The 25,004-nt window shown below is 43.3% G+C and overlaps 1 protein-coding gene across 4 annotated transcripts in view; it reads left to right on the top strand.

The window, feature by feature from the left end:
* The window catches only part of LOC121576467 (dual specificity protein phosphatase CDC14AB), a 49,299-nt gene extending 30,191 nt beyond the window's left edge, over positions 1-19,108 (top strand). For 2 of the 4 annotated variants that reach the window (XM_041889629.2, XM_041889627.2), the window contains 7 exons: positions 1,294-1,432; positions 5,402-5,582; positions 6,255-6,358; positions 9,331-9,378; positions 11,358-11,489; positions 13,557-13,968; positions 16,779-19,108. In XM_041889629.2, coding sequence (XP_041745563.1) covers positions 1,294-1,432; positions 5,402-5,582; positions 6,255-6,358; positions 9,331-9,378; positions 11,358-11,489; positions 13,557-13,968; positions 16,779-16,808 — 1,046 coding nt within the window. In that variant the 3' untranslated portion in view covers positions 16,809-19,108. Of the gene's footprint in view, positions 1-1,293; positions 1,433-5,401; positions 5,583-6,254; positions 6,359-9,330; positions 9,379-11,357; positions 11,490-11,632; positions 11,789-13,556; positions 13,969-16,778 lie in introns of those variants that run through there. The other 2 variants (XM_041889628.2, XM_041889630.1) reach the window with 2 other exon arrangements.
* The last annotated feature ends 5,896 nt before the right edge of the window (positions 19,109-25,004 follow it).

Raw genomic sequence — 25,004 nt, 5'->3', positions numbered from 1 at the left:
ATGCTGTAGGAAAACCTGCAAAATCGGCAGTGTATCAAATACTTGTTCTCCCCACTGTAAATAGCAAATATCAAGGAATTAAGTGGTTAAAAAGTACTGATTTATAGAACTTCTTCCATTTTCTAATAATTGCGCCAACAGTTGTTGCCTTCTCACCAAGCTGCTTGCCTATTGTCCTGTAGCCCATCCCAGCCTTGTGCAGGTCTACAATTTTATCCCTGATGTCCTTACACAGCTCTCTGGTCTTGGCCATTGTGGAGAGGTTGGAGTCTGTTTGATTGAGTGTGGACAGTTGTCTTTTATACAGGTAACGAGTTCAAACAGGTGCAGTTAATACAGGTAATGAGTGGAGAACAGGAGCGCTTCTTAAAGAAAAACTAACAGGTCTGTGAGAGCCAGAATTCTTACTGGTTGGTAGGTGATCAAATACTTATGTCATGCAATAAAATGCAAATGAATTACTTAAATCATACAATGTGATTTTCTGGATTTTTGTTTTAGATTCCGTCTCTCACAGTTGAAGTGTACCTATGATAAAAATGACAGACCTCTACATGCTTTGTAAGTAGGAAAACCTGCAAAATCGGCAGTGTATCAAATACTTGTTCTCCCCACTGTATATATCTCTGGCACCCCAATGGTGGAACAAGCTCCCTCACGACGCCAGGACAGCGGAGTCACTCACCACCTTCCGGAGACATTTGAAACCCCACCTCTTTAAGGAATACCTGGGATAGGATGAAGTAATCCTTCTACCCCCAAAAAAAAAAAAAAACACTGGCTATAGGGTGAATGCACCACTTTGTAAGTCGCTCTGGATAAGAGCGTCTGCTAAATGACTTAAATGTAAATGTAAATCTCAAGACCTGAAAATGGTTGTCTAGCAATGATCAACAACCAATTTGACAGAGCTTAATGGGCAAATGTTGTACAATCCAGGTGTGGAAAGTTCTTCGAGACTTACCCAGAAAGACTCGCTGCCGAAGGTGCTTCTACAAAGTATTGACTCGGGTGTGAATACTTATTTAAATGCGATATTTCTGTATTTAATTTTCAATACATTTGCTAACATTTTTAAAAACATGTTTTCGCTGTCATTATGGAGTATTGTATGGAGTATTGTATGTAGATGGGTGAGATTCTTTTAAAATTCAGGCTGTAACACAACAAAATGTGGAATAAGTGAAGGGGTATGAATACTTTCTGAAAGCACTGTATGTTACTTTTAATCTGTTCTATTCATTTCCTTATTTCTGAAACATTACCTCATTGTTTTCTCTATCTCGTCATCAGCTGGCCTTGGGCGTACTGGTACCCTGATAGGCTGTTACCTGATGAAGCACTACCACTTCACGGCAGCAGAGACCATCGCCTGGATCAGGGTCTGCCGGCCGGGCTCCGTTATCGGCCCTCAGCAGCACTTCTTGGAGGAGTAAGTACTCCTAATAGCTGGTCCTAGATCAGTTTCCTTCAGCTACATGTCCCATTCATATACACTGAACAAAAATATAAACGCAACAATGTCCAAGAGTTTAATGAGTTACATTTCATATAAGGAAATCAGTCAATTGAAATAAAATCATTAGGCCTTAATTGATGGATTTCACATGACTGGGAATACAGATATTAATCTGTTGGTCACTGATTCCTTTTAAATAAATAAATAAAAAATCCAGCATGCCAGTGGCCATCGAAGGTGAGCATTTTCCCACTGAAGTCGGTTATGACGCCGAACTGCAGTCAGGTCAAGATCCAGGTGAGGACGACGAGCACGCAGATGAGCTCCTCTGAGACGGTTTCTGACAGTTTGTGTAGATGTTGTGCAAACCCACAGTTTCATCAGCTGTCCAGGTGACTGGTCTCAGAGAATTATTGGCACACTGCTCGCTTAACCCGGAAGCCAGCCGCACCAATGTGTCGGAGGAAACGCTGTACAACTGGCGACCGTGTAAGCGTGCATGCGCCCGGCCAGCCACAGGAGTCGCTAGAACGCGATGGGACAAGGACATCCCAGCTGGCCAAACCCTCCCCTAACCCGGATGATGCTGGGCCAATTATGCTGTTGCCTCATGGGTCTCCCGGTCGCGGCCGGCTGCGACACAGCCCGGGATCGAACCCGGATCTGTAGTGACACCTCTAGCACTGCGATGCAGTGCCTTAGACCGCTTGGTAACTCGGGAGGCTAACGATCATTATGTTCAATCAGCTTCTTGATATACCACACCTGTCAGGTGGATGGATTATCTTGGTCAAGGAGAAATGCTCACTAACAGGGATGTAAACAAATGTGTGCACAAAATTTGAGAGAAATAAGCTTTTTGTGCGTATGTAACATTTCTGGGATATTTTATTTCATCTTATGAAACATGGGATAATTTATATTTTTGTTCAGTATACATTTTTTTTGGACATTTGAGTATTTTTGAAGACGCTCTTGTCCAGAGCAAATTACTCTTTGAAGAGGTAGAGTTTCAGACGTTTTTCGGAAGATGGGCAGGGACTCTGCTGTCCTGACGTTAGAGGGAAGCTGGTTCCACCATTAGGGTGCCAAGACTGTCTTGATGTCGTTTTCTCACCTTTGACTACCAGTTCGACTTGTTCTTTCAGTTGCTACAGGGCATTCAGTTGCTACTGTAGGGGGTGCCTGGAAATGTTTGCAGCACCAAATGTTTGTGCCTCAGGTTATGACCAGAGGGGAATCCTATGAAGCAGGTTTGAGCAGTGCTTAATTTGTAAATTTGGAGGTGCCGGAACAAAAAGTGAGCGAGATAAGGGGGTGACCTGGGGGGCTCTGAGGTACCGGATTACATACATTTTTTAAATAAAAACATTATAATAAAGCATTGCATGCATTATCATCGCTTTTGCGTAGTGGCATAGAGCAGTAGTGTAGAGGTGCTTGCAGAAGTTGCACACGTGGCCTTTTTTATAAATTCAATTCTACATAATTATATATGACTGAATCTTTTTTAATACCTCACAAATGATTGAAATGACAGCCTACTTTGACACTGACAAACAGAGAATCTGAGATCAATAAAAACGACCTCATCTTGAATCCACGATCGCCTATGCCTAGGTGTGTGGAGACACACACATTGTACAATAGCATAAAAAAGCTTGGCCGACCATGCTCGTTCCAAAAGCCTAATCTCTTATTTTACTTGTAAAACAATGCAACAGTTGATCAAATCTTTTGGTAGCCTACAGACAGATTGATATTCTCTTTTCATCAGGAGCCATTTGCTTTCCAACCTGTGTTTTCCTGCGATTGTATTTGAAATATTGCGAAAGGCCTGTTTTGGTTGCATGCTGTTCACTGACAGATTGAAATCAGATTCCCTCCCTCTTGCAAGGATCATCCCCTTTTTAATTTGATGAAGACGACTGATTTTTTAAATATTTGATTAATACAATTTAGTAATGTTAACCTATATCACGTTACACATTTAGCAATGACAGAGTGCATCTTAAACTTAATGTAACACTTTTGTATGACTTAATAACAAGAAGAATATTGCTAGAAGTGGGGGAAAAAAGGTGCTTGTGCATTGATAAGCACACTAACGACAACATTCCACACCATAGCCTGCTGAATCTGCGAGAACTTTTCTTAAATTTTGATTTCCAAACAAATTAAAACGTGGCACTGACTTGTGCGTGGATTGGTGTTTCAGCATGGTCTCAATGAAGAGTTCGGCGTTCGACTAGCCGTGTGCGACATGCACACGCAGTTACAAGCCTGCTAGAGTTCACGGCGGGCGGACAAGCAATATCCACGGTCGTAGTACAGATGAATCCTGAGCTGGATTGTGAAGCTAACTGATGCTGGTTAGCTTTAGAAAACCCTGAGTAGATCAAGCTTGCTTCTTTGAATACCGTTCAGATGAAATGCTGAATTGTTCCAAATTGTTGTAGATTTTAGCAGGGGAGAATCTGTAATTGTGTTTTTCTTTATACCAGTTCAGTAAAATGTGTGACCTGACCTCTTCTTTCTTGTTGCTGACTAAAGCAGAAACTCTAGCTCTGTGTGTGTGTGTTGTCAAGGGGAGAACACACTCATGTTCTGAACCACATCTTTTTTTTGTTACGTTCCATCCAGCAATATAAAGTTCCGAACCGGTTCAAACCCTCAAAAAGTACTGGTTAATATCGTTCCTTTCTTTTCCTTTTTTAACCTGTGAAATCAACAGTTTTTGAAATATATTTATCTTATTAAATGACTTCACCAATCAGTGTGGATAGGGCAGTCAAGCTAGTTGTTTACATGGGTGATGGACAGACAAGTGTAGCCTATGGCGCAAGATGCGACTGAAATTCTGCGGTTGAGGAGAGATTGAGAGCGGGTTGAGGAGGAGGTATGAAGCGCTGGACATCTTGTTATGACATGCATTATCTGAATTAGGTCCACAGAATTATACAGCTTGCAGATTTACTACTTTTCAGCTTGCAGGCAGACACTGAAATACATTTCTGAGTGACAGAGTGAGGTCTTTGCATGGGCGCTTTGTCGTATTTTTTGTGAGAAACAAATGCCTGGAACGTAAAATAATGTTATTAACCTGTTCCTTATTTTCGGGTTGTTCCCTGAACTGGTTCCATCCCCAGCTTTTAACACATGCCTGTGATATGTGGTTGTCCCACCTAGCTACCTTTTGAATACCCCTCTGATGAAATGCTGAATTCTTCTGAATTGTTGTAGATTTTGGCAGGGGAGAATCTGTAATGTTTATTTTTATACCAGTTCAGTAAAATGTGTGACCTGACTAAAGCAGAAAGTCTGGCTTTCGGTGTGTGTGTGTGTGCGCATTGTCTGTCCATTTCCTGTTAGACTTTCCCCCATGGAGGAGTGTGTTCTCCCCTTAACAACACACACCAGTAGGACGCGTTTGACAGCTTTTCAGGCTTACCCAACAGCCGTTCTGTGGGAAATGTGTGTCTGTGTGTGTCTGCTTGAGGGTTTTTGTGTTTAAACCATGGGTTGGAACCTAGCTATCTTAGGTGAATGCACTAACTGTAAGTCACTCTGGATAAGAGCAACTGCTAAATGACTAAAATGTAAATGTTGTTTGTCCTAATTTCTCCAATCTGTCCATGTTCTGGGGTGAACAAAGGGGTAAAGATGAAATGGGGTTCTTGGTCAAATCTGCTCCGCTCTTTTCAATCCTTAAACAGCAGTTGTGGTCTTATCTCTTGGCATAGTTTCCATCCCAGTGCAATGGAATGGTATGGAGAAGCTGGTCTGTATTGGTCTCTCTGATCAGGGCACAATTGACATGGTGTTATAGACTTGAGGTCACACGGTAGGCGAGGGTGTACTAATGCAACCTCTCCATCTTTCCATCTTTCCATCTCTCTCCTTCCCTCTTTCTCTCTCCCTCCCTCTCTCTCTTTGTCTCAGGAGGCAGGCAGCCATGTGGATGCAAGGGGACATGCAGCGTTCGCAGCAGAAGCAGCCGAGGGGCGTGTCTCACCTCATCTCCAGCATGGACGACCTCACCCTCAGACCCACCCACACCTCCATCACCACCAGCAGCCCTGCTGGAATCCTCAGGTCCCACAGTACCGACCGCCTCCAAGAGGTCAGTGCCACCCACAACCCTGCCCTGGGTCCTGTTCATTAGGCACCAAACGGAATAAAACAGGCTGAAACAAAAATGAGCGTTTCTTATTGGACAAGGTAGTCCCTCCCTGTTTCAGTCCGTTCTCTTCCGTTTGGTACCTAATGAACACGACCCTGACAATGCCCCATTTTCCCTGTTGATGTGATGTACAACTGCATTGTTTCCAACTGAGGTTGCAGATATTCCCCTACCTTTTATGGAAAACCAATTTTAGTGTTCTGTCTGTTGATTGGAGAAAATCTGCGACGTCTGCGGTGTATTATTTAGTACATACCTGTAATGGAATGAGTTTCATTTATTATTCAAACCAGCACTAGACAGTCTACAGCAGTGTTTCCCAAACCCGGTCCTCGGGACCCCATATTTTTGTTTTTGCCCTAACACAACACAATCATCAAAGCTTGATGATTAGTTGATTATTTGAATCAGCTGTGTAGTGCTAGGGCAAAAACCAAGATGTGCATCCCTTGGGGTCCCGAGGACCGAGTTTGGGAAACCCTGGACTAGAGGATTTATTTTTATAGACAACTGTTCTTATACACCAAACAGTACCATTTTCTGCTCCGTTAATCCAATCTACTGTAGATAATTAGCCACATTATCGTATGGGATCATGTGTTCTCTCCACAGAACGACGAAATTGGGGAGAACGGGCTATGCATGACCCAAGGAGATAAACTGCGTGCCTTAAAGGGCCGGCGCCAGCCCAGGTCGGCCACAACAGGAGCCCTAAGGTAAGAGCTGCCTGGGATACCCCAAACTTCCCCTTTTAAGATCCTCCCGCCTTATTAGTTTCCACCTTTTTGAGATCTCAAGGACTGTCCTCTGCGCTATGGAAAGTAATGCATAGTTAAGTATTTCAGTTAGACATTTCGGTTAGAAACATTTGTTACTCAACCTTTAATGTTGTTCTATTACAGGTGAAACATTTATACAGGAGATATCAGATCAGTGTACGTCGAGGCAAAACAAAACGCTGAGCTGAAGTAAATAGAGATCAAGCCAGAAGTGTACTGAACAAAAATATAAACGCAACAATTTCAAAGATTTTACGGAGTTACAGTTCATATAAGGAAATCAGTCATTTGAAATATATTAATTTGGCCCTAATCTATGGATTTCACATGACTGGCCAGGGGTGCAGTCATGGGTGGGCCTTGGAGGGCATAGACCCACCCACTTGGGAGCCAGGCCCAGCCAATCAGAATTAGTTTTTCCCCACAAAAGGGCTCTATTACAGACAGAAATACTCCTCAGCACCGGTTGGACGTACTGCCAAATTCTCTAAAACGACGTTGGAGGCAACTTATGGTCGAGAAATTAGCATTCAATTATCTGGCAACAGCTCTGGTGGACATTCCTGCAGTCAGCATGCCAATTGCACGCTCCCTCAACTTGAGGCATTGTGTTGTGTGATAAAACTGCTCATTTTGAAGTGGCCTTTTATTGTCCCCAGCACAAGGTGCACCTGTCTAATGATCATGCTGTTTAATCAGCTTCTTGATATGCCACACCTATCAGGTAGATGGATTTTCTTGGCAAAGGAGAAATGCTCACTAACAGGGATGTAAACGAATTTGTGCACAAGATTTGAGAGAAACATTTTTTGTGTGTATGGAACATTTCTGCAATTTATTTTTATTTCAGCTCATGAAACATGGGACCAACACTTTACATGTTGTGTTTATATTTTGTTCAGTGTAATTTTGCTGGCACGACAAGTTCCGGTTGGCATGGAAACCACCGCCCTGCTGGTTCATTGTCGAGGAGGCTTCAAGTTGTATTAGTCATATGTACGGGATACACATAGGATACATCATTCAACGAAATGGAATGATTTGGATTTATCTGTCTTTGTCTAGCGCTGTCTTCTAGCTAGTGAGACAGTCTGTGGCTCTGTGATCTGATTCGGGGCTCTGGTTTCCATGGTTACCTAGCTGAAATAACACAAGCACTGTCAGGCAGGATATTCAGTATATTGGCTCAGTGTCATGCTGGGGTTTTCTGTTAAATACTTGCTTTACTGACTTAGTAATCAGTAAAGTGCTTCAAAAGCTAGTCTAGTAATACCTACTTTCCCAGCGCTCTAAGGAAATATAGAGTGCATTCGGAAAGTATTCCGACCCCTTGACTTTTTCCATTATACCCCATAATGACAAAACAAAAACAGGTTTTTAGAAATGTTTGCAAATGTATTAAAAATCAAGAACTGAAATGTCACATTTACATAAGTATTCAGACCCTTTACTCAGTACTTTGTTGAAGCATCTTTGGCAGCCATTACAGCCTCGAGTCTTCTTGGGTATGACGCTACAAGCTTGGCACACCTGTATTTGGGGAGTTTCTCCCATTCCTGTCTGCAGACCCTCTCAAGCTCTGTCAGGTTGGATGGGGAGCGTCGCTGCAAAGCTATTTTCAGGTCTCTCCAGAGATGTTCGATCGAGTTCAAGACCGGGCTCTGGCTGGTCCGCTCAAGGACATTCAGAGACTTGTCCCAAAGCCACTCCTGCGATGTCTTGGCTGTGTGCTTAGGGTTGTTGTCCTGGTGGAAGGTGAACCTTCGCCCCAGTCTGAGGTCCTGAGCACTCTGAAGCAGATTTTCATCAAGGATCTCTCTGTACTTTGCTCTGTTCATCTTTCCATCGATCCTGATCCCAATCCCTGCCGCTGAAAAACATCCCCTCAGCATGATGCTGCCACCACCATGCTTCACCGTAGGAATGGTGCCAGGTTTCCTCCATATGTGACGCTTGGCATTCAGGCCAAAGAGTTCCATCTTGGTTTCATCAGACCAGAGAATCTTGTTTCTCATGGTCTGAGAGTCCTTTAGTGCCTTTTGGCAAACTCCAAACGGCCTGCTGTGCCTTTTACTGAGGAGTGGCTTCCGTCTGGCCACTCTACCATAAAGGCCTGATTGGGTGAGTGCTGCAGAGATGGTTGTCCGTCTGGAAGGTTCTCCCATCTCCACAGAAGAACTCTGGAGCTCTGTCAGTGACCATCGAGTTCTTGGTCACCTCCCTGACCCAAGGCCCTTCTCCCCCGATTGCTCAGTTTGGCCGGGCGGCCAGCTCTAGGAAGAGTCTTGGTGGTTCCAAACTTCTTCCATTTTAGTATGATGGAGGCCGCTGTGTTCTTGGGGACCTTCAATGCTGCAGACATTTTTTGGTACCCTTCCCCAGATCTCTGCCTCGACACAATCCTGTCTCGGAGCTCTACGGACAATTCCTTCGACCTCATGGCTTGGTTTTTGCTCTGACATGCACTGTGAACTGTGGGACCTTATATAGACAGGTGTGTGCCTTTCCAAATCATGTCCAATCAATTGAATTTACCACAGGTGAACTCCAATCAAGTCGTAGAAACATCTCAAGGATGTTCAATGGAAACAGGATGCACCAGAGCAACATTTTGAGTCTCATAGCAAAGGGTCTTAATACTTATGTAAATAAGTTATTTCTGTTTTACATTTTTTTATACATTTGCAAACATTTCTAAAAACCTGTTTTCTCTATGTCATTATGGGGTATTGTGTGTCGATTGATAAGTAAAACAAATAATTTAATCCATTTTAGAATAAGGCTGTAACGTAACAAAATGTGGAAAAAGTCAAGGGGTCTGAATACTTTCCGAATGCACTGTAAGTGTGCAAACATGCTGCCTCTGGAAATAAACCCTCATTTATCATTCTTCCTCTTTTTTCCCCCAGACTCGAAGACATGAAAATGCACACCAGGTCACCATCCCAACCTTTTAGGTACCTTTACAATAGTGTTGACTATGCTGTTTGTCTATGTGGCAGGGGTGTATCCTAGCTATCACAAAACACACACAGTCTCCTCAATAGAAGTGGCATCAACACCTCTCTCGAGTCTCAACACATATCTCTGCACACACAATGTCCCTCACATGCTACCATGCCTGCCTATATTTCATTCAATTCGGTGCAAAGTATAGCTCAACTCAAGCTGGAACTAGTCTACCTCCAGCACAGTGCTGGATGGCCAGAGGTAGAGGCGGAGAGGTGACTTGGAGTGTGAAGAGGGGATGGAAATAGAACTCCCTCTTTTGTGCTAAAGTACAGCCCTTAATTAATTTTCCTCAGAGGAGCGAGAGAAGAGGGCTCTTACACAGCTCTCTCTCCTCCCACTCCTTTAGTCCTCGTTCTTTCACCTACTCAAAGGTGGCGTGTTTGTTGTGTGTGTTGTTTGTTTGCTTGCGTGTATCTCTGCATGTGTGTGTCTGTCTACTTGACAGCGTGTGTGTGTGTCACTGAAAGAGGCTACTCAGACTAGCACAATCTCCTCTAATTGCTGTACCTTCCTGAATGAAGATGAAGTCCTTCAGCCCAGTACCTTTTTCTTCTTCTTTTTTTTTTTTTCTTCTTCTTCTTCTTCTTCTTCTTTCTTCTTCTTCTTCTTCTTCTTCTTCTTTTTTCTTTCTTCTTCTTCTTCTTCTTCTTTTTTTTTCTTCTTCTTCTTCTTCTTCTTTTTTTTTCTTTCTTTCTTTCTTTCTTTCTTTCTTTCTTTCTTTCTTTCTTTCTTTCTTTCTTTCTTTCTTCAACACAACACAACACAACCAACAAAGCAACAGCAGCAACGCAACAGCACAACAGCCCAACGGCAACAGCAACACAGCAGCAGCAACACGCAGCAACGCACGCAACAGCAACAGCAACAGCAACAGCAACAGCAACAGCAACGGCAACAGCAACAGCCACTTTCTTTCTTTCTTTCTTTCTTTCTTTCTTTCTTTCTTTTTTCTTTCTTTCTTTCTTTCTTTCTTTCTTTCTTTCTTTCTTTCTTTCTTTCTTTCTTTCTTTCTTTCTTTCTTTCTTTCTTTCTTTCAACAGCAGCAACGGCAACGGCCAACAGCAACAGCAACGGCAACGGCAACAGCAGCAGCAGCAGCAGCAGCAGCAGCGGCACAGCAGCAACGCCAGCAGCAGCAGCCCCAACAGCAGCAGCAGCAGCGGCAACAAGCAGCAGCAACGGCAACGCCAACAGCGAACCCGCAGCAACAGCAACGGCAACAGCAGCAACGGCAACAGCAACAGCAGCAACAGCAACAACAACAGCCCAGCAACAACAGCAACAGCAACAGCAACGGCAGCAGCAACAGCAACGGCAGCGCCAGCAGCAGCAGCAGCAGCAGCAGCAGCAACAGCAGCAGCAACGGCAGCAGCAGCAGCAGCAGCAGCAGCAGCAGCAGCAACAGCAGCAGCAAGCGGCAACAGCAACAGCAACCAACAGCAGCAGCAGCAGCGGCAACGGCAGCAGCACACCCAGCACCAGCAGCAGCAGCAGCAGCAGCAGCAGCAGCAACAGCAACAGCAACGCAACGACAACGGCAACGGCAACGGCAAGCGGCAGCAGCAGCAGCCAACAGCACCCCCCACAACCGCAGCAGCAGCAGCAGCAGCGCCAGCAGCAGCAGCGGCAGCAGCAGCAACGCCAACGCGGCAGCGGCAGCAGCGGCGGCAGCAGCGGCGGCAGCGGCAGCGCAGCGGCGCAGCAACCAACAGCAGCAGCAGCAGCACAACACTAGCAACAGCAGCAGCAACAACGCAACGGCAACCACGGCAACGCAACCGCAGCGCAACAGCAGCAGCAACCACCAGCAGCAGCAGCAGCACCCAACGGCACAGCAACACGGCAACAGCAGCAACAACAGCACAACGCAACCACGCAACCAAACATCTTTTTTTTTTTTTTTTTTTTTTTCTTCTTCTTCAAGGATGAACCTTGGAGTGGGCACTCAGGGTACCATCTCCCCCCTCAAGACATCCAAAGTCCCATCATCCTCTGCTTCCGCCACGGCCAAGAGAATCAGCCACAGCTCCTCCTCCTCGGCGTCCAACCTCAAGAGGTGAGCCCAACCCCCTGCACACCCCTCCCCGTACACTTCTTACCCTTTACTCCTCTTCTTTTTTTTTTATCTACTCACTCTTTCTTTCTCCCCGCTCTCCTTCCATTTCTTCCTCCCTTTTCTTCCTGTTTCATACTGCGTAGCCTCCCATCCCTCCATTTATCCACTTACCCTTTCTCTTTCCTCCTGTAGATTTAGTCTTTTCCTCCTCTAACCTTTCTCTCCTTCCCTCTCTTTCCCTCTCCTTCTGGGGTGTCTCATTCCCCTGGTTGTGTTTCTGCCTGTCTGTGAATCCCCTGCATTCTGCACTGCTAGAGACAGAAACAGGCAGATAACACAACAGAGAAACATGCCACAAAAACCTCTCCTCTGGAGCGGTACAAGACCTACTCTGCTTTGTGGTCTGTTCAGGATTTGTTAATGTCTTTATTTTTCTATTCTACTGAATGATTTAACATTGAATGTGTAGGTAGGGAGCCATGGCAATGACTACTCCAGATTCCTCCCGGTGAATCAGTCTACTATTACTGTCTGAATAAATCCACTATTGCAGACTGCTCGCCGACAGTGTAAATCAGTTTTGTGTAATAGGGCTAACCCCATTTAGTCGACTGGTCGATTGTTGGTCGATAGAGTGTTGGTTGACTGCTAATTTTTTAGTCGAGTAGTCTTGATTCACGCCGTCTCAGTGGACTAATCCATTGTGGAGGCCGCAGGGATGGCTCACAAGTAGTACATTTACCTTCATTCCCATCATTTATCATCTACAATGTTTGTTTGGTTACTGTAATTTTTGTTAACAAATTAAAAATACTATTATTACAGTATTTTACAGTTCTCATTGTCGGAGTGGACACGTTGTTTGCAGACCGCACAACCTAGGCTACACCTTTGAGAAACAAGTTTTGATTTATTTCATTCCATTTACGAGTTGGCAATTTATTCATTTTGTTTTGTTTGGAGCACTCCTGTCAATGTTGAGCAAGGACATGCACCGGATTCCGCATAGAAGTAGGCCTAGGCTACCTGGCCTTCGTGCAAATGTAGGCTTATCAATGTGCCCATTTGGGGATCTGATAGTATTTCTGATTGTCTTAACTCACCACCACTAATGAGCTGTGGAGCTTCTCAAAGTATTTTTTTGTGGAGCTTCTCAAATAATATTTTATACAATGTTGCAAATTTGTTAGTGCAAGCTTCGGGCTGGACCAAGATAGTTAATACAATGATTCAAGTTCCTTGCAGACAGGCCATGCGTAGCCAATGTGATTTATTTATTTTTATCAGGATATGTTCTACCTGCAGCCTGCAATGTTTTTTTTGTTGGCTTTATGCAAGTTATTTTTACGTAGTTGGCAATGGCAATAGAAGTTACTTTTAGATTTGTATAATTTTCATTTAGATATAATATGACAATGATTTTGAGATACGAAGACTTTATTCTAAAAGAAATGAAACTGTTCCACGAAAATGTGCATATGAAAATCGTAACTGGCACGCAGTATAAATGGTAAGATAAATTGGCACTCCAAATGGAAAAGGTTGCCGGCCCCTGGTGTAGCCCATTACCTGCAACTTCGGGAGTGTAATGGGAGAATCTGCGAAGGCCAGCAGCAGCGGGATGAGGTGGTTCGGGAACAGTTTTTTATTCCGTTCTGGTTAGGTTATCTTGATCTCTGGCTCCCTCTTGTGTCATTTGTGTGTCTTAATTATTTAATCACAGTGTGCTTAAAGCATCAGACAAGCTGAGTAGCCTACATATAGTTGATTTTATTAGAACACATGGGGTGTGTCTATCTATGGAAAAATACATGTCTTAAAATTTAGACCAGTCAATTGTTCGAAAGAACAGACGACTCTTGGTCGACCAAGATTTTAGTCTTGGACAGCCCTAGTGTGTAGATCAATCCACTATTAGATCCACAGTACCAGTACACAGTAGGCAGCCATCCTCTCCTGAGCCTGTGAAAGAAGGCAGTGGATATCCTCTTGTCATTGTGTTTGTTTGGTGTTTGGGATGTGTCCTGTGTATTTACATGTCCCCTTCCCCTTCTACCTTTCCCTCAGCTCCTTCATTAACGCCAGGCTAGCCAGCTCCTTAGGCAACCTGTACGCAGCCGACGGCAGCGAGGACAATTGGAAGACGCCGTACACCCCCTCTTCATCACCCTCTTCCTCCTCTCCTCCCTCCACCGTCACCACCCCCATCCCTCCGTCGGGCCGGGCCGTCCCCGTTCACGGCTACGTGGCTAACGGCATGCGCGGAGCTAATTACCACCACGAGGTCAACAACAATCAGTATAACTCCTCCCCTACCGGGGTCTTCATCCACGGTGGCCCCGTAGGGGCCCCCCAACACGCTGCAGGCAGGCTGGGCCCCGGGCCTGATGAATACGGCCCCTTCAGACCCCAGCAAGGGGTCTACTCCAGGCTCAGTGGACCCTCCGGCCGCTACCTCAGCCGCTCCATCCCCGTAAGTGTGCGTCCCCCACCCAAAAAAACAATTTGGATATTTCTACTCTTTTACCCTTATTTTGAACTGTCGTATTTCCTCTCTGCACTTCTGTCAAACACAAGTTTGCTGCTGCAGGTTCTCCACTTTGTGTCTAACTCTCTGGCGGCTCAACTGAACTCCTCTCTATTCCGCGTCTGTTGTTTGCATGGTGCTGAAACAGGACCTGCGATGTCCTAGTTCCACTCTAAATGGCCACTTCATACACACTAACCATGGCTATTAGGCTGTTTCACACCAGCTACGCGTCTCCAGTTAAAATAATTTACTGGCACATTTGGGCAGAAGTCTAATTAGTGTTATGAACGATGAAGTGCCTCTTCAATTGTGTGTTGGGTGAGTCATTTTGCGGATCTGCTCTGCTCTTCCGTACCCTGTTAATCTACTGTATTCACCTCTGTTGAGTGGATTGTAGCATCACATAACAATTAAAAATAATAAAGCTGATCAACAGAATGAACACTAAACTGAAAATGCGGTTGAACTACTAACCAGGTGGATTGTGGGTAAACAAAGGTTTTTTGGACACTGGCCTCATTGGCTGATGTGCGAGGTGCCTCAGTCATGTGATTTCCTCTTCATTGGGTGATTGGCTGGATTTCAGGGTGGTTCGTTTTGGTTTCTGGCTCTGGCTTTAACATAATAATATAATAATATGCCATTTAGCAGACGCTTTTATCCAAAGCGACTTACAGTCATGCGCGCATAATTTTTTTTTGTGTATGGGTGGTCCCGGGGATCGAACCCACTACCTTGGCGTTACATCTAATAACGTAGCCATCTAACAACACTTGAAACATGAAGACTAAAAGATATTCACATGCGTGTTCGATAGATGCAAGGGGAGGCCGATCTCACACATAATCCCCCCCCCCCCAACATCGTAGGCCATCATATGCCTAAAAGAGATTATAGTTTGGGTCATTTCCACTTCCAATTGATTCGGTCCTGGAAACGTATACATCTTTGTCCATTCTGACTTTTGTGCTTTTTTTCATTCAACGCTGGCCACCGGAAGGCCTTTTGTATACATATTTTTCATTTAAAACTTTTTTTTCCAAAGAGGCCCTTTATTATCAAATCTAGACTATGTCGTTGTCCACTTGTACAGGGCATTATCCTAAGCGCATCTATCCATCCATCCATCCTCAGAAGAAAGCTTCTCCCTCTGACTGCCTTAGCCCAACCTGGAGGGAAATCCTAACTTCCCTTCTTAAAAGCAGTTGTTAGGGCGTTGTGCCAATAACCGAAAGGTCGCTGGTTCGAATCCCAGAGCCGACTAGGTGAAAAATCTGTCAATGTGCCCTTGAGCAAGGTGCTTAACCCTAATTGCACCTGTTAGTCACTCTGGATAAGAGTGTGCTAAATGACTAAAATATTTTTTTTAACATGTTTTTAGGCTGGCAGTCTGGCGCTGGACCCAAACGATCTGCTCTCTGCTATTACAATGATTTGACACGCTCAGCCATACTGTAGTGCTCACTCATTCCCTGAGAGGCCAGTCAAGTAATCCTCCTCTTCCTTTATAATGAACATATGGAGGCCTTTCATAGGCCCCGACCACGAGGGAGGCCTTTCATAGGCCCCGACCACGAGGGGGGCCTTTCATAGGCCCCGACCACGAGGGGGGCCTTTCATAGGCCACGATCACGAGGGCCAGACATCTAAGGCTAGTTCCCAGAACTTCCCATACTTGATTCCGCTCAGAATAGGAGGACACTGTTCAGACAATTTATGATACAGAGCAGTACTTTCAAAGATTGGTGCAGTGTCTCTCTCTTTGGATTACATGGGGAAAGCTGGCGTTATTTCTCATTCTACACCACTTGTAGCATTTTGGTGATGTAGGAATGCTGCTTTGTGCCAGCATTCTCACAACTACTTCTCAGGCAACCTAGAGTGTTGCACCACTATCATTCATTTAACATTAATTTGGCATTGGAGCAGGGACAGACTAAAAAGCTGCTACCCTTGCACAGATATCAAGTTAATTCACGTTCGTTCTCCATCCCCTTGCCTACTAAATAAAGTGTAGATTAAATCTCATCATCTTCCAATCTACTCCCCTAACCCTTCCTAGGTGATAGTGACACACCATTCTGGCAGCCACCAGCCCACAAACCGTGTGAATAGGAGGTACCAGGTGATGTGACGGATAGTGAGTGGTTATGGCAGAGGGGGTGGTTGACAATGGGGAATATTGGAGGACTATCTGGTATGAATGTCTCTGCTGTCCTCTCATTTCCTTGTTTTGCCAGTCAGTGGAGTTGTGGCTTTATCAGAATCACATACGCTTTTTCCTTCTCTCTCTCTCTGTCTCTCGCTCTCTCTCTCGTTCGCTCCCTTCTTGCAACATGCCTCCCACCCCCATCTGTTTGTCAGTCCTGCTAATTCCTTCTCTAGCTGCGTACCACTGCCCCCACCCCCACACACACAGAGACAGAGACACCCTGTCTGTCTTGTCCACTATAAATGTATTCATTAGTTCAGGCAAATGCATTTGGCATTTTAATGATTGTATATTTTAATGGCTTTTCTGTACCTTTGCAACCAACAGTTCTATTGTACCCTGTTAGAATATAATATTTCATGCAGGCTTGTTATATAACAACCTTCTCCCTGCATGTTCTTTGTCTGCCGTCAACACTTTGAAAACAATTCCATGCAGAAATATGCTTTTCCATTTGCCATGGAGCCATAGGTTGTGTTATGATGCCCTGTGATTCACTGTCATTATACTCAACGTCATATTTTGTGTATCTCTCCACCTCTTGCAGTCCCTTCAATCTGAATATGTTGAATACTAAAGCGGCGGTTCTGCGTTGACCAAGACCGGACAGCCAATGTGACCACTGAACTGGGCGCGATGGAGTCTCCCATCCCCCTTTTTGCTCTATCCCCCCCTTCTCCCCCGCTTTCTCCCACATACTGAAAAGGGAATTGAATAAACCAGGAGGCGCTATATGACATATGACATTTATTCTGCACTCTTGGCTTCTGGACGGCTGTGGTCTTTGGGGGCAGGCACATAGACAGCCACAAACTCACAAGGGCTCATGGAACTTTGCGTTTTGGGCTTCTTCTGTCAGCGTCAGACGGCCTTGATTCACCTTAACGGAAGTCACTGTTTGGATAATACTAACAAAGGGAGATTGTTTACCCAGCTATAGTCAGGTTTTGCCAGGCTGTAACTATGTGAGTGCTCTGTCTTTTTGAAGCTGAGATATGGCCATATACAGTAGACTGGAGGCTCTCTGCTTTCCTGCATCACATATTTCCGTTTTATGACTTGTACTGAAAAATCGGATATTTTCTGACGAAAGGATTTTATACATGAAACATGAAAATTGTATTGCTTGGATAAAGAAATATGTTTATATTTACAAGTGGGTTAAAGAACATGTTTTTGTTTATCACAATTCTATTTTTGTCTCCCGAGTGTTACTACTTCACTAACAACATCCAAATATGCGAGGGGTTTATGGAGAAGTATTTTGCGAGCCGTGTTCCTTAACAGCAAAGTATTTGCAGCACAGTAGCAGGCTCAGGGTAAAGTGCTCTTGCATTTCTGTTTCTGTTTTGTGCATGAGAGTGTAGGCCACGTGTGCGTGCTGTACGTACCATAGACCGTATGAGAATGTGCGTGCTGTACGTGAGCGTGTGTGAATAAATGAGAATGAGTAGTGACAGTGTATGTAGAGACCATGTGTATGCAGTTCTCCTCTGCCCATGGAATGAAATAATGACGTATAGGGAAGAGATGAGTGCTGTCTCCTCTTCACTAATTTAAATCGATTTTTATTGAATTAATCAATTAAATGGACTGGTGGGATTTGGTACCCCCCCCCCAATTGGAACTAATGAATGCTTAATGTTCTTCTGTCACAAGCCTACATGACTCCATTGAATAGGAATAGAGGATAAATACAGAATATTATCACCAAAAAGGATGTAGCTGATTTCATAAACCCTCACAAGTCTATGATATGACAACTAAAGTCATACCAATAACCAAACTAGGTTATTGTGACCAAACTAGGTTATATGTTGAGCATGATGAACAGTGGTCATTAGTAGAGAAAATCTAGTGGTGTGTTGTTGGACAGACACCACCCACAACACAAGCCTCAGTCCCTGCAGTTTACCCTACACCAGGCAGCTTAGCAACCTCCTCCACAGACACAAGATCCCACTGCAATAATGCTCTTTACAGGGAAAACTTGTCAGATTTTAATGAGCACATTTTCAGTGTTATTCGACACGCTGTGGATTATGGAACTTGATTTGTGGCAGCCTATTTTAAACCACACCTACTGTAGAGCCAATTATGTTAGAGTTGTTATCATCAAGGCACAATGGTAACGGATGTTCATCGCTATTACTGAAATATTTCCCAGTTGTGTGGTGTGTTTGTGTCGAGAATGTAAAAACAACGCAGAAACATTTTTCTGTGTATTACGATTCTTTCAGATTGTAGAAAGTGAAAAACATTTCAGTTTTGCAGGTAGAGGTTCCTAAAAAACTGAAAAGCACAACTGTCCCCCAAATTACCGTCTTTATTATCTCATGCTGGATGTCATTGGGTGTACAATGCAGCAGTCATTATCAAATCTTGTTTTCTACCAATGAATATCACCTCCTGTGACTCGACTAACTCGTCCATTTTCTGTTGGACCTTATAAGAGTCCCTATATTTGTATGCTTGTTTTTTTTACTTTTAAACTGTTGTTGAATTTCAAAGTTGATTTTAAATAAATGTGTACCGAGGTGTTTGTTCATGGCTGCAAGGAATGATTTTAAAAATTCTGTTAGAGCTCTGTACATTCCTGGCAGTGAAATGCGTTTCTTTGTTTTGAAATGGGAGAATCTTAATAATGCAGGTATTCTACCTCCTTGAAATGTACAATTTATAGCTGTAAAATTCGTACTTGCATATATTTTTTCAAGCAGTATGTAAAGAAAATATATCATAACTGTAGATGAGTATTTTTTGCTTTCTAATTTTCATATAGTAAGCATAGTAAAATGAAAATGTCTACTGTATATTTTACAGTGAATGGAGGTTGCTGAAGGAAGTAACACAATTAAAAAATATCATTTTCAAGGATCTTGCCTCTGTAAATTCTGTTATTTATTCTGCTTGCTCCTACTGTCTCTTTAGAACTCTTGCCAGATAAGAATTAACATTTTATTTTAGCAAAGGAATGGAATACAAGCGCTGACTGATGCTGGTTGTCTTGGTTTCACAGCTGTTCTGGCCTTTCAGCTGTCAAAAAGGTTAACGCTTTATTTGAAAACGCTAACTGAACGTAGCATCTCTTAATAAATAGCATATTTATTTCCAATGACGACTACTTAGGCACATCAACTCAGAGCCTTCTATTGCAATAATGGCTTTGCATCAACTGCTAACCAGGGTAGTTCACCTAAATTCTTATATTGCAATAAAGGCTCTGCATCAGCTCTGCTAAGCAGGGTAGTTAACCTACATTTCTTATGTTGAAAGAGATTGGAAACCGCCACAATCGTTATCATGAGCGTCGATTTACCAAATACATTTGTATAATATTCCACAAAGATACAATAAAAAAAAACACCATTATTTCAAGTGTAACTATGTTTGCCATACTGCATAGTAAATCGAAACAGAAAGGGTCAATTAGTCTCTTTGGTCCCTAAATACTACTTTCAAGATAAGGAAGCATTGAATTGATTTAGGTGAACTTTCCCTTTAAATCATTGACAGTTGTTTTTCTTGTTTCTGCCTTTCCTTTTACCATCTTTGGTACTCAACTGTGTGGTTGTGTGTGAGCACAGTCTATAAGTGGACAATTAATTCTAATAAGTTCTGCATGTGTTTGTAATGCTAATGACAGCTTTATCATTTAGTTTTTCATAGCTTGGCACCAAACAGCCCAGTTTTGATTACATGGCTATAAGAATCAGCGTGAGATTTACTTTTCTCCCTTTTATAAAGTGGTTGTTTTGTTTATGATTTTGTTTCGGTAGAAAACTAGTGAGAGGCTTGGATAGGATTTGTGGCTGGGTGTAACTTGGACAGTATCTCATTACAGAATGTTTAGAGAGTGCGTTCTTCCTTTGTACGTGAAGTACACATAATAGGACCATTGGATGTTTGGAGCTGAAGTCCACATTTCTTAGCAGTGAAGAGATACACAATGATATATATTTTTGAAAACATTGCTTTAAATTACATGATTTGCCCTAACTCAGCCTATGGAGATTACATAAGGTGTAAATAAGTACATGTGATTGTAGTGTGTTTATACAGTGTATTAAAGTTGTGCAGTGTCCTGTATAAGCTATGGTTAGACACCTGCTGTTGAATAATTTGAAACTGATCCAAATGCATGAGGCCTTATCTTTCCATCAGCTTGTTCCAAAGTTGATTATTTTTCATGTGAATGTCTTGTTAGCTATTGAAATGCTGCAGTCATGTTTGCAGTGGTGTAAAGTACTTACAGTTGAAGTCGGAAGTTTACATACACCTTAGCCAAATACATTTCAACTCAGTTTTTCACAATTCCTGACATTTAATCATAGTAAAATGTCCCTCTTAGGTCAGTTAGGATCACCACTTTATTTTAAGAATGTGAAATGTCAGAATAATAGTAGAGAGAATGATTTATTTCAGCTTTTATTTCTTTCATCACATTCCCAGTGGGTCAGAAGTTTACATACACTCAATTAGTATTTGGTAGCATTGCCTTTACATTTTTTAACGTGGGTCAGACGTTTCGGTAGCCTTCCACAAGCTTCCCACAATAAGTTTGGTGAATTTTGGCCCATTCCTCCTGACAGAGCTGGTGTAACTGAGTCAGGTTTATAGGCCTCCTTGCTTGCACATGCTTTTTTAGTTCTGCCCACACATTTTCTATAGGGTTGAGGTCAGGGCTTTGTGATGGCCACTCCAATACCTTTACTTTGTTGTCCTTAAGCCATTTTGCCACAACTTTGGAAGTATGCTTGGGGTCAATGTCCATTTGGAAGACCCATTTGCGACCAAGCTTTAACTTCCTGACTGATGTCTTGAGATGTTGCTTCAATATATCCACATAATATTCCTTCCTCATGATGCCATCTATTTTGTGAAGTGCACCAGTCCCTCCTGCAGCAAAGCACCCCCACAGCATGATGCTGCCACCCCCGTGCTTTACGGTTGGGATGGTGTTCTTCGGCTTGCAAGCACCCCCTTTTTCCTCCAAACATGAAGATGGTCATTATGGCCAAACAGTTTTTGTTTCATCAGACCAGAGGACATTTCTCCAAAAAGTACGATCTTTGTCCCCATGTGCAGTTGCAAACCATAGTCTGGCTTTTTTATGGCGGTTTTGGAGCAGTGGCTTCTTACTTGCTGAGCGGCCTTTCAAGTTATGTCGATTTAGGACTCGTTTTACTGTGAATATAGATACTTTTGTACCTGTTTCCTCCAGCATCTTCACAAGGTCCTTTGCTGTTGTTCTGGGATTTATTTGCACTTTTCGCACCAAAGTACGTTCATCTCTAGGAGACAGAACGCGTCTCCTTCCTGAGCGGTATGACGGCTGTGTGGTCCCATGGTGTTTATACTTGCGTACTATTGTTTGTACAGATGAACGTGGTACCATTTGGAAATTGCTCCCAAGGATGAACCAGACTTGTGGAGGTCTACAATTTTTTTCTGAGGTCTTGGCTGATTTCTTTTGATTTTCCCATGATGTCAAGCAAAGAGGCACTGAGTTTGAAGGTAGGCCTTTAAATACATCCACAGGTACACCTCCAATTGAGTCAAATTATGGCAATTAGCCTATCAGAAGCTCCTAAAGCCATGACATCATTTTCTGGAATTTCCCAAGCTGTTTAAAGGCACAGTCAACTTAGTGTATGTAAACTTCTGACCACTGGAATTGTGATACAGTGAATTATAAGTGAAATAATCTGTCTGTAAACAATTGTTGGAAAGATTACTTGTGTCACGCACAAAGTAGATGTCCTAACCAACTTGCCAAAACTATAGTTTGTTAACAAGAAATTTGTGGAGTGGTTGAAAAACGAGTTTTAAAGTGTATGTAAACTTCCGACTTCAACTGTAAGTAAAAATACTTGAAAGTACTACTTAAGTAGTTTTTTGGGGTATCTGTACTTTACTTTACTATTTATATTTTTGACAACTTTTACTTCACTACATTCCTAAAGAAAATTATGTACTTTTTACTCCATACATTTTCCCTGACACCCAAAGGTACTCGTTGCATTTTGAATGCTTAGCAGGACAGGGAAATGGTCTAATTCACACACTTATCAAGAGAACATCCCTGGTTATGTTACGTTGGCCCCAGTGATGTACCGGGCCGTACGCACTACCCTCTGTAGTGCCTTGCGGTCGGAGGCCAAGCAGTTGCCATACCAGGCGGTGATGCAACCAGTCAGGATGCTCTCGATGGTGCAGCTGTAGAATTTTTAGAACTATCATGGTCCAAACACACCAAGACAGTCGTGAAGAGGGCACGACAAAGCCTATTCCCCCTCAGGAGACTGAAAAGATTCAGCATGGGTCCTCAGATCCTCAAAAAATTCTACAGCTGCACCATCGAGAGCATCCTGACTGGTTGCATCACCGCTTGGTATGGCAACTGCTTGGCCTCCGACCGCAAGGCACTACAGAGGGTAGTGCGTACGGCCCAGTACATCACTGCGGCCAAGCTTCCTGCTATCCAGGACCTCTATACCAGGCGGTGTCAGAGGAAGGCCCTCAAAATTGTCAAAGACTCCAGCCACCCTAGTCATAGATTGTTCTCTCTGCTACCGCACGGCAAGTGGTACCGGAGTGCCAAGTCTAGGTCCAAAAGACTTCTCAACAGCTTCTAACCCCAAGCCATAAGACTCCTGAACAGCTAAGATGGCTACCTGGACTATTTGCACTGCCCCCCCACCCCATCTTTTTACGCTGCTGCTACTCTGTTAATTATTTATGCATAGTCACTTTAACTCTACCCATATGTACATATTACTTCAACTACCTCAACTAGCCAGTGCCCCCGCACATTGACTCTGCACCGGTACCCCCCTGTATATATAGCCTTCCTATTGTTATTTTATTTTACTTCTGCTCTTTTTTTCTCAACACTTTTTTGTTGTTTTATTTTACTTTTTTATAAAAAATAAATGCACTGTTGGTTAAGGGCTGTAAGTAAGCATTTCACTGTAATGTCAGCACCTGTTGTATTCTGCGCATGTGGCCAATAAAATTTGATTTGATTTGATCCCTACTGCCTCTGATCTGGCGGATTCACAAAACACATGCTTCATTTGTAAATGTTGTCTTGTGTTGGAGTGTGCCCCTGTCTATCCGTACATTTTAAAATGGTGCCATCTGGTTTTCTTAATATAAGGAATTTGAAATCATTTATACTTTTACGTTTACTTTTGATACTTAAGTATATTTAAAACCAAATACTTCTAGACTTTTACTCAAGTGTGATTTTACTGGGTGACTTTCACTTTTACTTGAGGCATTTTCTGTTATGGTATCTTTACTTTTACTCAAGTATCACAATTGGATACTTTTTCCACCACTGCGTGTTTGAAAATGAGAGGACTGTCATTGACTGGTGTGGGTTTTGGCGATTATATAAATCTGTCAATGATGATCCATCAAAACTTATGTCAGTCACTGACACACTCAATTAGCCATGTCAGCTAACAATTTTTATGTGACCAGGGGCCCTGACCTCCAGGGGGCCCACATTGATTTTGTCACTCTCACTCAGATATCATTAACATGGCATAAGTCATGGCAAAATGTGTAGAACTGCAGGTAATTCGCTTTAAAACTACAAAAATTACTGTCCGCAACATGGCAAAATTTGTAGAATTGCAGGAAACTACCATCAAAGTGTTTTGCCTGCGAGGTGGGGAGGCCCCCCCCCCCAACCATATCTTGCCCCCAAAATGCTAGGGCCGGCCCTGAATCAGTTACCCAACCAAGACAGTTACCCACGTGGGCCCCCTACCTCCTCTCCTCCCCCATCTGATGAATAGCGGAGCACAGCAGCAGGCTGTCTACACTTACTGAGAGCGGGCTCCTGAGTCATACTGTGGTTGGCAGTTGCATTAAAATATTTATACATACAGTGGGGGAAAAAAGTATTTAGTCAGCCACCAATTGTGCAAGTTCTCCCACTTAAAAAGATGAGAGAGGCCTGTAATTTTCATCATAGGTACACGTCAACTATGACAGACAAATTGAGAATTTTTTTTCCAGAAAATCACATTGTAGGATTTTTAATGAATTTATTTGCAAATTATGGTGGAAAATAAGTATTTGGTCACCTACAAACAAGCAAGATTTCTGGCTCTCACAGACCTGTAACTTATTCTTTAAGAGGCTCCTCTGTCCTCCACTCGTTACCTGTATTAATGGCACCTGTTTGAAGTTGTTATCAGTATAAAGAACACCTGTCCACAACCTCAAACAGTCACACTCCAAACTCCACTATGGCCAAGACCAAAGAGCTGTCAAAGGACACCAGAAACAAAATTGTAGACCTGCACCAGGCTGGGAAGACTGAATCTGCAATAGGTAAGCAGCTTGGTTTGAAGAAATCAACTGTGGGAGCAATTATTAGGAAATGGAAGACATACAAGACCACTGATAATCTCCCTAGATCTGGGGCTCCACGCAAGATCTCACCCCGTGGGGTCAAAATGATCACAAGAACGGTGAGCAAAAAACCCAGAACCACACGGGGGGACCTAGTGCATGACCTGCAGAGAGCTGGGACCAAAGTAACAAAGCCTACCATCAGTAACACACTACGCCACCAGGGACTCAAATTCTGCAGTGCCAGACGTGTCCCCCTGCTTAAGCCAGTACATGTCTAGGCCCGTCTGAAGTTTGCTAGAGTGCATTTGGATGATCCAGAAGAGGATTGGGAGAATGTCATATGGTCAGATGTAACCAAAATATAACTTTTTGGTAAAAACTCAACTCGTCGTGTTTG

Source organism: Coregonus clupeaformis, chromosome 11 (assembly GCF_020615455.1).
Source record: "Coregonus clupeaformis isolate EN_2021a chromosome 11, ASM2061545v1, whole genome shotgun sequence".
In the NCBI taxonomy this organism is placed as follows: domain Eukaryota; kingdom Metazoa; phylum Chordata; class Actinopteri; order Salmoniformes; family Salmonidae; genus Coregonus; species Coregonus clupeaformis.
The sequence above is the reverse complement of the archived record's forward strand: the minus strand, read 5'-3'. Positions and strand labels throughout refer to the sequence as shown.